At 42.8% G+C, this 15661-nt stretch overlaps 1 protein-coding gene across 23 annotated transcripts in view; it reads right to left on the bottom strand.

The window, feature by feature from the left end:
* Positions 1-482: 482 nt before the first annotated feature.
* The window catches only part of RREB1 (ras responsive element binding protein 1), a 161992-nt gene continuing 146813 nt past the window's right edge, over positions 483-15661 (bottom strand). For all 23 annotated transcript variants that reach the window (XM_084850374.1, XM_084850378.1, XM_084850376.1 and 20 more), the window contains 2 exons: positions 7952-8722; positions 483-2813 (listed from right to left, as the gene is read on the bottom strand). In XM_084850374.1, coding sequence (XP_084706500.1) covers positions 2293-2813; positions 7952-8722 — 1292 coding nt within the window. In that variant the 3' untranslated portion in view covers positions 483-2292. The remainder of the gene's footprint in view (positions 2814-7951; positions 8723-15661) is intronic.

Genomic DNA, 15661 nt, shown 5'->3' with positions numbered 1-15661 from the left:
GGTTACATGCCTCCAGATTAAAGATGAGGGTACAGAATCAGAAACAATCATCCAAAGATATGAATTTCCATCATGTTGGAAAGAGCAAATCTCACAGATCTAGTAGCACTCATGAAACATGCTTGCAAGGTCTGTGTCACAAGCCTAACAGCAGCAATGTGACCAAGACTTGTATCTTTGGCTGTTTTTAAAATCCTCTTCTGCACTTGCATCTTTAAATGTGGCTACAAGGAGGTAACAAAGATATCTTTAAAACACGTTTAAGTAGAAGGCAGTGCCAGTGAAATGCATCCATTTTTCTCACTCAGAATAAGTGGGCTTCTCTTCAGGGTGAAAAAAAGGCTTACGTCCCAGCACACCAGCTGGGTCTATGGATCACAGTCCTAATGCTGGTGACCTGGAAAGTCTCCTGTTGCCAGCAACAGGTGATGCAGTCCAATCCCATTTGCCAACATTGTTGAGCATTTAGGAAAACCTCCAGAAACCTTGGGAAGGAAGTTTATTTTGTCAACCTGTTAAGTTGTATTGCCAGTAGTATTTTCTTGCTTTAAAGCACATTAAGTTAGCAAGAACTTTTAAGGCTTTACATTTTTAATTTTTCTTTTCTACATTTCTTATGGAAGACTGAATCATCTTGCTCATTAATGTAAAAAAAAACATGCTACTATTGCAGTTTCAAACAATATCAACGACATAGTATTTGCCGTGCCTTCTACGTGCAATTGTGATGACCTTCTTCCCCTCACATTCCTCTTCATGCCAGCTTGCCATTAATTCACTCAGTCCTCCTTCTTCGTTTTATTAACTCACACTGAACCATCACCACTGAGCTGACGCCCTGTGAATTCCCAATAACTGCTAAGGCTCCATTGAGGCAACCAATCTGGAGAAACTGAACGTGCATGGGGGTGGGGGTGGGGGGGGGAGAACAGGAACACAGCATGCCTCGCTTCACTCTATGTTCAATTTGGCTGTGTGAACAAACCTTACATGTGTACAACTTGCATGCAGTTATCCATTCAATCAGGGACCCTGGCTTTTGCAGGATCCCTGATCATGCATACGGAGTCTTCATATGTACAGTTTATATGTGCGTAGGGGATCGGTGAGGCTTGTTGCTGAAATCCCACTCTCCCCTGCCGCCCCCCCCCCCCGCCCCCCGGTTGTTCAGTCTACCTGGATTGGTTGTGTGATCAGGGCTTTAGTTGGTCTCCATCTGATAATGTAGATAGAGGAAGAGGGTTCTATGTAATACAGTAGAAGAGTTGCAGACCCAACAGGGAAAGTTGGTGAGAGATTAGATCAGAAACATTTAAGCAGGCAATCCAAGCTGCGTTGTAGATCTCCGTGGGCAAATATTGCCCATTGGTTTCTGCTGAACGCAGAGATTAGCAAACTGACAAAATTTATAAAATATTATAATAACAATAATATATTGAAGCACAAATCAAACATATATATATAACAGTGGGTGCATAATTTCCATAGGTTTTTAAGTCGCTATGCAACTCTTTCTGTATACTCTAAGTCCACAATAGCCAGAAAGAGCATTTTACAATATGACAGTAGCTAGAACATCATCAATGCTAATGCAGGAGGGGAAAAAAGAAAAGTAGAAGCGAATGAGGTTGAAAATTTTGTTTTTCCTGGTTTTGGCTTGGACCAAGTTTGAAAACCTTAATCAACCATGTTAACACCTAGAACTGGTTCAACTCTCCCCCATGTGGCAAATACAAAAAAGTCTAGTAAGAAAGACCAAAAAAAAAAGAAACAAAAAACAAAATCATCACCTTATCTCTAGTTCCTCTGTTGGGGATTTCTTAATTTCTTTTTCCAGTTATTGGCTGCAGTTTCCAAGGGCTTCCTTGCCCCACTGACCCCTTGTTTCCAGCTCAGAGAACACACAAAAGCGGCTATCACAGATATACAAGAACAAGCTCACACACCCCAATACAAAAGGTAACATTAATGCTTAAATGAAAAAAGGTCCTCTCCAAATAATTTCATTAAAATATTTTTTTAAAAAATCATCTTTTTTGTTTTAAAAAAACTATGATACCAAAAGACCTAATAAAGTAGTAAGGCACTCAAAACTGTAGTCTCTTGCATTATATATACTGAAAGACGTATGGCACTGAATCCAAACTGCCATGTCCCCACTCCCACCCACCCCCACGCCCACTCCTGCGGCACAAAAGCAAGTCGACTTAGCATCTAAAAAAAGCTTGCACCGTCAACTGTATTCCATGTGTGCTGGATCAGTTTGCTGGGGAGTCGCCAATGCCAGAGCTGTCATTCAACTCCCAAGAGCTGAGGCGCGCTCTCTGCAGAGGCCAGAATGCGACTCATGGAAGATTTCTTGTTGTGAATCTCCAGCAAGTCCTGAATGAAGCCTGACGGGCTCCCACGATCACTCTTCCCTCGAGACTCCAGATCTTTCCCCGTTGGCTTCTGTGCATTCTTGCTGGATTCCGCAAGGCAAAGGCCAGCTGTTCTCGCAGTTGGCCTGTCCCCCTTGCAAAGGGCATCCTTTGCAGCATTGGCCAGGCTCTCTTTGCGGCTTCGGGTGACTGGCGAATGGCTTCCAAGCCCTGTGAGTGAGTCACACTCGTTTTCCGAGAGGGGGTTGGTGCTGCTGTGGAGAGACTCATTTTCACTATCCTCCTCCCCCCTCGAGCGGGTGTCCTCTCTGTCACTCTCCTTCTCGGGGTCCTTCGCACTCTTCACCTTCTGATGGATACGCTGATGGCGAACCAAGCTATGCTTCAGAGTAAAGGTCCGTTCACAGGTTTGACATTTGTAAGGTCGCTCCCCTGGGATAAAGTTAAGAAAAACAAACACACACACAGTAATAAAATCCCTCTTCTTCCTTTAAGGTCTTTCTTCTATACTTACACTCTCTTTCCCCTCCCACCCCCCACTTTTTTTTAAATGCACAATTATAGACTCTGTATTGGACAACACTATTTAGTGGAAGCTGACAGAACACACTGGGTATAATTGTGGCATATATCAACTGAAATTCGTGATGCTCGGAACATTTTTCCCAACATACACTTAAATGGCCTTTTTTTGGTTTGCAGTATCTCCACAGTGACATCAGGCTAACCTGTGTGCACATGTTCAGCTGTTAAGACCATGAAACATCAGCACTACCATAAGAATGGAAGAGCTCTGCTGGATCAGACCCAAAGGCCTATCTAGACCAGCATTCTGTTCTCACAGTGGCCAACCAGATGCCTATGGAAAGTCCACAAGTAGGACATGAGTGCAATAGCACCCTCCTGCTCATGTTCCCCAGCAACTGGTATCCCCCAGACACTATATACCACTGGAGCCATATAGCCATCAGGACTTGTAGCCATTTATAGCCTTCTCTGCCATGAATGGAGCAGATTTGTTTTCTACTATCATCTTTGCTTTCTACTATGAAAGAAGCTGTACTGCTGCCAGGATGAAAGCTCACACGCTGTCATTTCACTGAAGACTGACGTGCGCCTATTGACAGGTACAGCAAAACAGTACTTCATTCTAGGGATGGTGGAGAAATTAAAGACGGATTAAAATGAGCTCCGATTTCTAAAAATCTGACCTGCAGAATCCACTGCGGAGCGCCCCCCTCAGGCCCCGCGGAGTCCATGGACTTTTGGATGATTTTTTTACTTTCCTGAAATTTACGCATATAAATCCATAGAAAAATACATATGTTTCTACTGAGGAAACGTAGAATGGAATAGGGGACAATACACTAAATGTTACGTACTGGGGTAAATTATGTAAATACTTACGTAAATACTTATGTAAATATTTATGTAAATATTTATGTATTTTTCCACATGATGGAAAAAAAATATTCACATCTGTCTGTGGGCGGATGATGGAACGAAAGGCACCTGACAATCCGCAAAACACAAACGGTGCGGATTTTACACAGTCCATACATCCCTACTTCATTCCTATCATTTGGATTAAAAGTTAACACTTATACAGAGACGCCTTTGTGTGTGCATGGTGGGTGTTTATTTTTGTTGTTGTTTTTAAAGCCAACCATGTCAGAAATAAAAGTGCCCTTAGTGCCACTTGGGAAAGTGAATGCCTCTCAAAAAGGATATTGCAGAGCTGGAGAAGGTGCAGAAAAGGACAACTAAGATGATCAAGGGGCTGGAGGAACCCTCCTATGAGGCAAGGTTACAATAATGGGAGGTTTTTAGCTTAGAAGAAAAAGCAAGTAAAGTGGGGGCAGATGTAAGAAGTGTATAACATTGTGTACGGGGTTGAGAAAGGGGTTAGCGAGAAGTTGTTCTCCCTCTCTCATAATACTAGAACCCGGAGACCTGCAATGAAGCTGATCAGTGGGAAATGCAGGGCAGACAGAAGGAAGGACTTCTTTCACACAGCTCATAGTTCCAGCTATGGAATTTGCTTCTACAAGATGCAGTGATGGCCACCAACTTAGACAGCTTTTTAAAAAGGACTACACAAATTCATAGAGGATAAAGGCTATTGGTGGCGACTAGTCACGATGGCTATGTTCTGTCCCCAGGGTCAAAGGTGGCATGCTTCTTAGTAACAGTTGCTGGGGGACCTAAATGGGAGGATGCTATTGTGCTCGTGTCCTGCTTGTGGGCTTCCTAGAGGCACCTGGTAGACAACTGTCAAAACAGGATGTTGGACTAGAAAGACCTTTGGTCTGATCCAGCACAGCTCTTCTTTTGGGCAGCACTCAGGATGCTCAGAAGCAGAAAGTTTAGTTTGGTACCTGATATGCCCAAAGCCCTTTTGACAGAGTAAAATCTTGCCAGTATCAATCAAACATCTCTGGGCATATCATGTTCCACAATTAAAAACTTTGTTTTTGTGAAAGGACCCCTAGAAATCAAATGATCTAATGGCACTTGTTGCTCTTAAAAGTTGCATGCTGGGATTCAGGTCAGAGAGGACAGAAATTCTAAGAGCCAACATCCCAGGGGTAGGAATCTCCTCCAGCAATTTTGTCAAGGAACAAGCTTCCTGGGACTTTACAGTCACGATGATTTAAGTATAAGGGGAAACTTCTGTAACTTTGTGGATCTGTCTTTTTGTGTTTCACACATCCTGGGTTGGATTCAGATTTACGCTGGATCAACTGCACTGGCAGAAGTGGACTTTGCTGCCCCTTTCTTCCCACGGCAGCTGCTCTAGCCCCCTGAAAATGCTATGCAGAGAGTCAAGAGACCTTGCTGAATGGGGTGAGCTGTGGTGTGTGGGGGATGGGGGATCCCCAAAAGGGAAGAATCTTCTATAAGTGGAGCCCTTTCTCTTACAGAAGGCACATCCTGGATCCAAACCAGAGGGCCTCCCCTCTCTCACACACCCCATTCACATTATCACATTCAACACTCATATACACACAGACACACACAACTAACATACCACTATTGCACACTGGCTCCCAACGAACCAAGAGTTTTCAGAGCAAATAGCTACAGCCATTTCAAAGACTGCAGCCTTCCCCTTTGCTTCTTTACCCAGTTCTTGGGAGTAAGACTGGGCAAAAAGCAGTTATTTTTCTGCAAAACTCTGTTCTGTGCTTTAATTTAATGCCTCATCTGTCTCTCTACAACTGGAGTAAATGCCCTAAAGTGCCCACGGTATGCTGGCTTGACTCTATAGACAAATAGATGATAGACAGTCAGTCTTAAGAAGAATTATAATGATTTTGACATTCTGCTTGCAACATGAATAATTATGAGGCATGTTACTTCTTCACCTTTAAGCTTTCTGCAGAAAATGTAGCTAATTCTTGCGAAACTCAGCCAGCAACAATGACAAAGTAGTTTTCCATTGCAACCTCAACTAGCAAAAGAATATTTTTTTTTTAAGTGAAAATTATTTTCCAATTGGCACAGTACAGCCCTGGAAACATGAAGAACAGCCCAAGGGCTCATGAATCAGCATTTCCTTTTCCAACTTTCATTGAAGAACGAATGTATTTTGTGCACTGATAAAATGAACGGAACATTCTTTCCTATGAGTGCGCTCTGCTATAGCAGACCTGTTTCTTTTTTTTAATTGTTTTTTGCTTTTTAACAAAAAAAAAAAGGAGAAAAGAGGCCAAAGACAGAGGAGAAAGATGGTAGAAACTATGGGGAGAAATCAGAAGCAGGCCCCAAGCTGCAGCGAAAGGGGAATTCTAAGCATTAAACAGTTGAAGGCTGAACAGCTATACTTCCTTGAAAAAGATACATAAGGATGTCTTCAGCTATGTATTCTTAGAAGTCATCAATTCTAAAATGCTTACTGTACTAGAGAATAATCACAATTGTACCATTCTACTACATATAAATTCATTCCTAATTCATTCAGAATTATTATTGTATTTCAGGGTGTCTGTGATTACATTCTAGCCTTTGCTTGGAGTGCCTGAAGTTGCTTTAGATGCCTGTATATATAAACTGCCAGTACGCCCATCCTTTAGGGTCAGAAGGACTATAGTATCTTGTATCTGCAGGTTAGCTTTCAGAACAATAGTCATAGGTGTAAACCAGGGATGGGGAACCTTTGACCCATGGGCCGAACTTGGCAGAGCAGAGGTTGTCCATCTGGCCTGCAGAAGTTCAAGGTCCGATCCATCCCCAGGCCCCACGCCTCCTCCACAGGAAGAGGAACCCCTGCTATCATCTCCAAACATCGATCAGAGGTAAAAATGCGGATTTCCTATTGCACAGTGTTCCAACCACAAAGACCTGCAGCGTGTGAAGGAGGTGCCTGGCTTGGCTGTCAGCTGGAGGAAGAGCTCCTCCGGGAGCTGGCTGAGTGCTGCACACTGCCCCAATCACGATGGTGCACAGCATGCAAAGGAGGCACTGGCTGAGTAAACCTGCACGCTTCACCTTGATTGGGGCAGCGAGTAGAGCACAAAGGAGATGCCCGACTTAGACTTGCTCCTCCAAGTGCTAGCACAGTCCCTTGCTCAGTTTTGTAACTGGTTTTAATTCTTAGATATTAATGGTTATTATTGTCTTATTTTTGTTTTGAACTTATTATGAGCCACCTTGGGAAAACCTTTTATGTTGAAAAGTGGCCTAAAAGCCTCTGAAGTAAATACATTTCTGTTTGTCTGATGTTATGATGAGCTTGCAAGGATTCCTAAAGGCCATTTCAGCACAGATACCAAATAGCAGGTGTGGGGGGGAGTGCTCGGGCTGAATCTCCTAACCTCTGATAGCTTGCTGCCCTCAATTCCAGTTCAGCTCCACCCAATCCACCTGGAATCCCACACTGAGTGGAATTGTGCAGACATTACAAATTATAAGGAAAATAATCCCTTTGCCTTTCCTTGAAAGGAAGCATCGGACACTCCCCTGGAATAAAAATGCCATGTTGCTGGGCAAGGAGGTGATCAAAGAGCAAACGAACATGGACGTATTTCTCAGGTACTAAATGTACACAACGCTAATCACGGCATTGCTTTTCAAATCAATAAGAGGATGCCAGGAGCCTGAACCAATTGCCTTAAGAAGTGTGTTCAACTGGGCAAATTTCCACTAGGATAAAGGCAGTAGGATAAATTAATAATTCCCTTTCTTAGTTTTAAACCTTCCTGCCCTCCCATTTCGCATTGCTCTAAAGATTTCAAAATGCATAGGGCTGCAGAAACCTGGAGGCATCTGTCAACCTTTATATAACACACAAGGCAGAAGACACAAGGATGCTGCCTTTTGCAGGAGTTAAACCACGGGTCCCGTCTAGCCAAGCAGTATCTAAACTGGCAATGGCTCACCAAGGGTTTCCCAACTTTATCTGGAGATACCTTGGATTGAATCTGGGGTCTTTACATGCAAAGCATGTGCTCTACCACTAAGCTACCACCCTACCCTGCAGTTATGCCTCTGTGAATAATGCTTAGTAGTAGTGACACCCCCCCTTCACACACACACACACACACACACACACACACACTTACACTTACCTGTATGGGACCTCATGTGCCTTGTCAAGTCTTGAAGAGACCAAAATCGCTTGTTGCACACTATACAGACTTTTTTTCTCTTGTCTGCCTTGGATTCATTCTTAGCCCCACCAATCGCCTTTGGCTTCCTGTCATCATCACTTTTCTCAGAAGATTTTCTCTCTGTGCTCTCCCCCTCAGAGATGCTTTCACTCTCCTCATTCTCATGGGAATTCTCCCTTCCCATGGCCTCACCATCTGTGGGAGACTCTGTTGCTGCCTTGACATCCCTTCTGGGCTCTTCCTGCTCAAGAGAAGGATCCTCCTGGGCAACAGGTACTTGGGCTCCACCCTGAACACTTTTGCTCTCATCCTCACTGCTCTTTTCATCCTTCCTGTCTTCGCGCACATGAGCCTTTTTGTGCCGGCTAAGAGTGCCAGCGAACTTGAAGGATTTCCCACAAGTGTCACAGGTATGTTTCTTTTCAGTCTGAGCACTGCTGCCTGTGCTCTGGTCACTCTCAGCCAGCTTGAAGTCCATTAGCTTGCTAGCAAAATTGAGGTCAAGGCTTCTGTTGCTAACAGAGTCTTCTTCTGGCCCCTCTTCATCCTCGCTTAATTTCTCTTGTGCATCCTCCTCTCCCTGGGCCGAGTCCACCATCTCCTCCTCTTTGGGACTGCGCTCAGGCTCTTCTAGAAGGTCAGTTACCTCCTTTTGCTGGTCTCGCTCGCCAGAAGTCAAATCGAGCGCTTCGCTTCCTGCACTTGCATTCTCCAGATCCGACTGGCTGTCTGCAAGAGAAATCAGAGAAACATTAAACTCCTCAGTGAGAGTGCAGGACACATCATTTACATCACTCCTAGTAACTTCACCACCATCCAAACATGTATTTGTTCAGAGTCAGGGCCCAGTACATCCCTAGTCAAGGAGAATATTGGAATGCCAACAGGGAATGTTTGATATGCATTCTTCACTGATATACAACAGCTGTATTCTTGGCTCTCCAGTTCAATTAACAGTATTATAGTCAACCTTGATGCAAAGTATCTCCGGCCTAAACATCAGCATGGAATGGGACGAACCAACACAGTACTGCTTAGCATTTATTCCATGTATAGTAACTAGCCCATCAGTTCTGGCTATTTCATACTGCTGTTTCAAACATGGCTTTTCTTCAGTGACATGGTGAAAACTGTGAAGACCATGTGGCAAACTACTTCACTCATGGGACTAGCCTCCACACCATTCCACTTTCAAGAGGTCATGCTGCTGCTGTGGCACATGTGAATAACAAACAGAAGTGAATACAGAATTACAAGTACTGCATTGGGATTTCTGACCAAATGCACCTCCTTATTTATCAATATGACACAGGGACTTTCATTTGAACAAAATCAGCAGGAAAGACAGGAATGTTTACACAGAGTATTACACAGATTCATATGCAGTTTTTGTGCATACAACTAGAATTCATGAAACTTTTCCAAGCTAAGCAAGATGGTTTTTTAAAACTGCATGTATTTATTTTATAAATGAAATTTGAGGAGGTATAAATATAAACATTTTTAAAGGCGCAGAAAACTTGTCTAGACAGAGCGATGTCACCTAAAATATAAGAAATGCTACACAAGGAAATATAAAGTTCCTTACAAAAACCCACTTGCCCTAATCTAAAAGGAGGAAATGTGTATACAAAAAGCTGGTCTGTGTATATATGATTCTTCCAGCCCTGATCCAGGAGCAGTTATGCAATATCCCTGATTATTAAAGGCTTGTGGATCAGACTTTCACTCTGGTGAAACAAGGGTGTGCTTCCCTTTCGTGTGTGTATGTCCTCCTATTGGATTCGGACACTATCTTAGAACCAGTGCCCCTTTACATGACATATTTCCACCCCTTCTCTTTCTCACAATGAGCCATAGCGGCAGTAACACAATAACCACAATTGGGCAATACTTTCACTAGGACTGGCCAAAACATCACAAAATCTGATCTCATTTTTTGATCAAGTAACCTCCCAGGTGGACCATGGGAATGCTGTACACATAATGTACCTCGACTTCAGCAAAGCTTTCAACAAAGTGCCCCATGATATCCTGATGAGCAAACTAGCTCAAAGTGGGCTAGACGAAACAACGATCAGGTGGATCCACAGTTGGCTAAAGAATCGGACTCAAAGAGTGCTTATCAATGGGACCTTCTCAAACTGGGGAGAGATAATGAGCGGGGTACCGCAGGGCTCAGTCCTGGGCCCAGTGCTCTTCAACATTTTTATTAATGACTTGGAGGAGGAGGAGGTGTGCAGGGAATGCTGATCAAATCTGCAGATGACAAAAAATTGGGCAGGATAGCTAATACTTTGGAAGACAGAAACAAAACTCAAAGTGATCTGGATAGACTGGAGCGCTGGGCAGAAAACAACAGAATGACATTTAATAGGGATAAATGCCAAGTTCTGCACCTAGGAAAAAGAAACCAAATGCACAGTTACAAGATGGGGGATACGTGGCTCAACAACACTACAAGCGAGAAGGATCTTGGAATTGTTGTTGATCACAAGCTGAATATAAGCCAACAATGTGATGTGGCTGCAAAAAAGGCAAATGCTCTTTTGGGCTGCACTAATAGAAGCAAAGCTTCCAAATCCCGGGAAGTACTAGTTCCCCTCTACTCAGCACTGGTTAGGCCTCATCTGGAGTACTGTGTCCAGTTCTGGGCACCACACTTTAAGAAGGATGCAGACAAACTGGAGAGGGTTCAGAGGAGGGCAACAAAGATGATCAGAGGACTGAAAACAAAGCCCTATGAAGAGAGACTGAAAGAACTGGGCATGTTTAGCCTTGAGAAGAGAAGCCTGAGGGGAGATATGATAGCGCTCTTCAAGTACTTGAAAGGTTGTCACAGAGAGGAAGGGCAGGATCTCTTCTCGATCATCCCAGAGTGCAGGACACGGAATAATGGGCTCAAGTTACAGGAAGCCAGATTCCGGCTGAACATCAGGAAAAACTTCTTGAGTGTTAGAGCAATACGACAATGGAACCAATTACCTAGGGAGGTGGTGGGCTCTCCCACACTGGAGGAGTTCAAGACGAGGCTGGACAGCCATCTGTCAGGGATGCTCTGACTTGGATTCCTGCACTGAGCAGGGGGTTGGACTCGATGGCCTTCCAACCCTACTATTCTATGATTCTATGAAATAGTTTATTCTGGGTGATGTTAAGCAAAGTGAAGGAGGAGAAAGGGAAAAGTTGTTCTGGAGAACTGAAAAACTTGTCTGCACAAAAATTTGTGACATTTTGGTTGGTCCCGCTAATCAACATATTGCCTGACCATGGGTTTTAATTTTTTTTTCTTATGGAGCAACAGAGCTTTTAACTTTATCTATTGTTACAGCACAGTGGCTTGAGCAATCGCAATAACCTTTTATGGTTAGTATGCTTTTATGTTTTTGAGAAGGCCTTCTATACGTTATAGGAACTAAACAGCCAAAATACTACAAGCCTTGAACTTGTGAAAGCTCAATAACTGCTTAGTAACTATAGGGATTTAGAAACTCTGATAAAACAATGTTCAGGTTCTCTTTCATGCTGACACACATACAGCACATATTTGTGAATGAGAACCTCAAAGCTACCTAAGATAGAGAGATTTCTTAGAAGAGCAGATGGCCTTCAAAGACATGGCTGAGTCACACAGAAATCATTAAGCTCTAGATATTTTAAAACACATGAATGATAAAATGCTGGGATTTAAGAAACACTGAGGTTAGCTGAACCTGCACAGATGCATATGGGGAAAGCTGCACAAAAAACACAAAGAAGAACTTACAGGTTTGAGCAATTTGTTTAAGAAAAAAAAAGGTACGCTGATCACTTTTATGACACACCAACAACTCTGGTAAGTGTTAGAAATATTCGTTGTTTCTAGTTATACAGTACTCAGACAAAATGAAAGACAAAACTAATCCACAGGAATAAAATGGAAAAGCTGGTTACAAATATAACTATATTTGTCACTGTAGACTGACAATAGCTTTATCACAATATTCCATGTAATTCAGTGGCCAAGAACCCACAGTGAAGAATAAATAGAAGGCAGTGAAGTCCCCAAGAGGCTGTTCAGTGTGTAAACCAACAAACTCAACATGGATTGAATGAAGGTTTAAATGATTTTCAGTAGAAAAAAATACTTTACCCCATCTTTCCTTAAAAACACACATCATAACTGAGAATATTAAACAAAGACACTCGAAGAACAAAACAATCAGATCAAAGGTTCTGAGCATTTTAATGCTATCTTTGGTCTCAAAGAACCTGAAATCTCCAGAAGTATTTAAATTTTGCCTTGCTGGCATAATATTTCCTAGCATTTCTCTATTTGTATATAACCCACTGCAGTTTCCTAGTTCCCCTTATCAACTCCTCCCTTAATCAACACTGATCATCGCCTAGACAGCTAAGCAGCTTAAGCCCAACACACACAAAATACCAGCACATCTACCACTAAACCCCAAAAAACCTCCTTACAGGGCCAACCATGTTTTACCTGTTGTCGTAGGATACGAAAAATCCCAAGCATCTGTTTGCTCCGGTTCATAGAGCCAAAAGGATGAAGTATTAGAGTTTGGATGGGGGAAACCCAGGTTCAAATGGTGGCCTTGGGTAAATCATTCTCTCTAAAATGGCCTTCCCAATCTGGTAATCTCCAGATGACAACTCCCATCATCTCATGCTGGCTAGGGAGGATGGGAGTTGTAGTCCAATGACTCTGTACAGTGCCAGGTTGGGAAAGGCTGTTTTAGACTGCCAACTAGGCAGCTAGGACGTAAGAAACTACTTATACCACGCTCGCTGCTACCTCTTAGCAACTTTTAGCTAGCCACTCTTGGGCACATGGATTCTACTGCTTAAGGAAAGATAATTTCTCCCATCTGAAGGGCACTATGTTGGAAAAGGCTGCTCTAAGGCATAACCTACTCCACAAGATCGTTGCAAGGATAATAATGATGTTCTGAGCTAACTGAAGGAAGACTCAGATTTTAATATAAATTTTGGATCGTTGGGATGCAAGACATTTTTCTAGTCCTTGGGCATGTGTCAAGTTTATTGTCAGATTGCGATAGACAGCTGCCCACACAGACCTGCAGCCAGACTCCCTGGTACTCCCCTTATGCCATTCAGCACATTTTGCTGACTTTTAAAAAAAAAGAAAATATAGCCTATTTTAGCAAAAGCCCATCTTAATCTTTCAGGGCGACTTCATAAATACATGGCCACTGTGCTGGGGTCCCCACAAGCATATCATTTAGTAAGCACTGACAAGCACATAAAATGCTTTTACTTATTAAAAAAAAAAAGTTTAAAAAGTGCAAGTACTTCAGACTAGGAATCAAAGTTCAAGCTGCATTCTTGTCATGGCTAAAGGAGAAACTCTTCTAGGGTGGGACGGAGAAAGGAATTCACTTCTTAAAACCTTGAAGTCCAAGAGTCTAACTGCGTGGAGCCTCCCAAGTATAAGAAGCAGGCCTAACTGGAAGGCCTCCATATGAATGCATAAGAAAAAGGAATATGGCATTTGCATAACAGTTATATAATGCAAGCATACCAGCTTCAAAGGACGCAAGTTATCACCTGCTGTTCTTGGCCCCTAAAGGATTCCTTTTCATTCACCTGAAAGGTCACCCTGCTTACAAAATCTACCTACTACTACCAAGATCAAAGGGATAAGTGCTTCTGACCACACTTACTGGTTAAGGTATGCAAATAATGCACACTGTGTTCCCAACTTCTCCCAATCGATATCCAGAAAGAAAGAGACAATTTCCAAGGCTACTCTAGTGCTCCATTTTATTCTTGCCAGGCTCTTGACACAAGTTCTGCAAGTTCTGCCACACTACTGAAATACTGTCGATGACCATCGCTCCAGTTTCTAGCACACCTCGATAGTCACTTTTTATTTCTGTAGAATGGTAAGGGTTTGTGTGTGTGTTTTTGTTGCTCTGATCCCAAACAGCTTCCACTAGATGGAACACTTTAGTAAGTTTCCATTCTTACAAAAGGAAGGATTCACATCACTGCCAATCAGACTTGTCTCATTTAATTTTCTGTGATAATTAGACTTCTCTCATTTAATTTTCTGTGATAAAGTAGTCACCTAGACTACTTTAATGCGCTCTATGTGGGGTTACCTTGAAGACGGTTAGGAAGTTGCAGCTGGTGCAGAACGTGGCGGCCCGTCTGATTAAAGGCAGCTGTCAGTGAGATCACATCACTCCAGTGTTGAAGGAATTACACTGCTTAGCAGTTGTTTTCCAGGCCCAATGCAAGGTGTTGGTATTGACCTTTAAAACACTATACGGTTCCGGCCCGGTCTATCTTAAGGAGCGCCTCCAGCAACACCAAGGATGCCGCTCAAGGAGATCAGCCTCAGAAGGCCTTCTATCTGTCTCATCAGCCAGGACAGCTAGGCTGGTGAGGACTAGGGAGAGGGCCTTTTCTGTGATGGCCCCCCACTTTGTGGAATTCCCTCCCTAGTGACCTCCACCATGCCCCCTCTTTGATAAGCTTCTGCAGGACTTTGAAAACCTGGCTGTTCAGGTGGGGATTTGGGGTGGGTTAGGTTTTTTTTTTTAGAGCAATGTAGTTTTGTTGATTGTGTTGCATTTTGTGTTATTTGTATTGTACGCTGCCTAGAGTGGCTGGGTAGCCAAGCCAGATGGGCAGCTAATAAATCTAATAAACAAACATCTGGAGGACTTGACATGCTTTTCAGACAGAGGTTTTATTTTGTTTTTCATATAGGGTTCATGCTTGCTGCGTACTTTTCCCTAGGAAGAAATAAGCACATCGCACATATCTGTGCACTATAGATGCACCATAACTTTTGGATGCCATGTATCCACTTCCCTCATTCAAACACCACAAAGGAAGCATGAATAGTGGATGAACCGGTGACTTACAAAATAGTAATTGCAGAGAATGTGCAATATTTATTTTTATGCTATTTCTTGATTTTAATTCATTATTTACACTTCTATCCTGCCTTTCCCCCATGGCACTCAGGTGCTATACATGGTCCCCCACTTCTTCAATTTTATCCTCACAAGGATAAACCTACCTGAGAGGTAGGGTGGACTGAGAAAGAGAGACCGACCCAAGGTCACCCACTGGGCTCTCATGTCCAAAGCTGCCCAGAGTCTCAGCCAGGATTCCACAGGTGTGCATCTTCCATGTCATTTCACCATACAGTAAATTCATGTCACGTAAAACACAGCTGGTTAATGATGCTACGCTTCCTACCAACCAATGACAGTTTCAACTCTGAAAAGTTCTTCTCCATTAATCGCACAGCATCATCCATTAATAATACGTTACTAAAACTAACATGACTTACTAACGTCTGTGTAGACACAACTAAAATGCATCTCTACAGTGTCTAAAGAACTTCACAATCACAGCACCACACTAGCTCTTGGGATAGGTAAAGCAGAAAGTTTGATGGCCATTGGTGTGTTCATCACATCACTAGCAACATCTTCTAAATCTTCAGCTAGGTGTTGTTTTTTTTAATTTCAGGGAGGGAAAACTGACTGGAATGCATCATGCACATCAATGCAACTGGCTGTTGATAAAATGAGGGGTTTAGATAAATGAGAATTGCAATGCTGAAATGCATCCAACTTACAAAAAACATTCAACATTCCAATTTACTTTCAATTTTAAACTGCTGTG

This window comes from Heloderma suspectum, chromosome 4 (genome assembly GCF_057233095.1).
Source record: "Heloderma suspectum isolate Gila_16-S chromosome 4, 16-S_ref, whole genome shotgun sequence".
Classification (NCBI taxonomy): domain Eukaryota; kingdom Metazoa; phylum Chordata; class Lepidosauria; order Squamata; family Helodermatidae; genus Heloderma; species Heloderma suspectum.
Note: the sequence above shows the minus strand (reverse complement) of the source record. Positions and strands in the feature narration are given on the sequence as shown.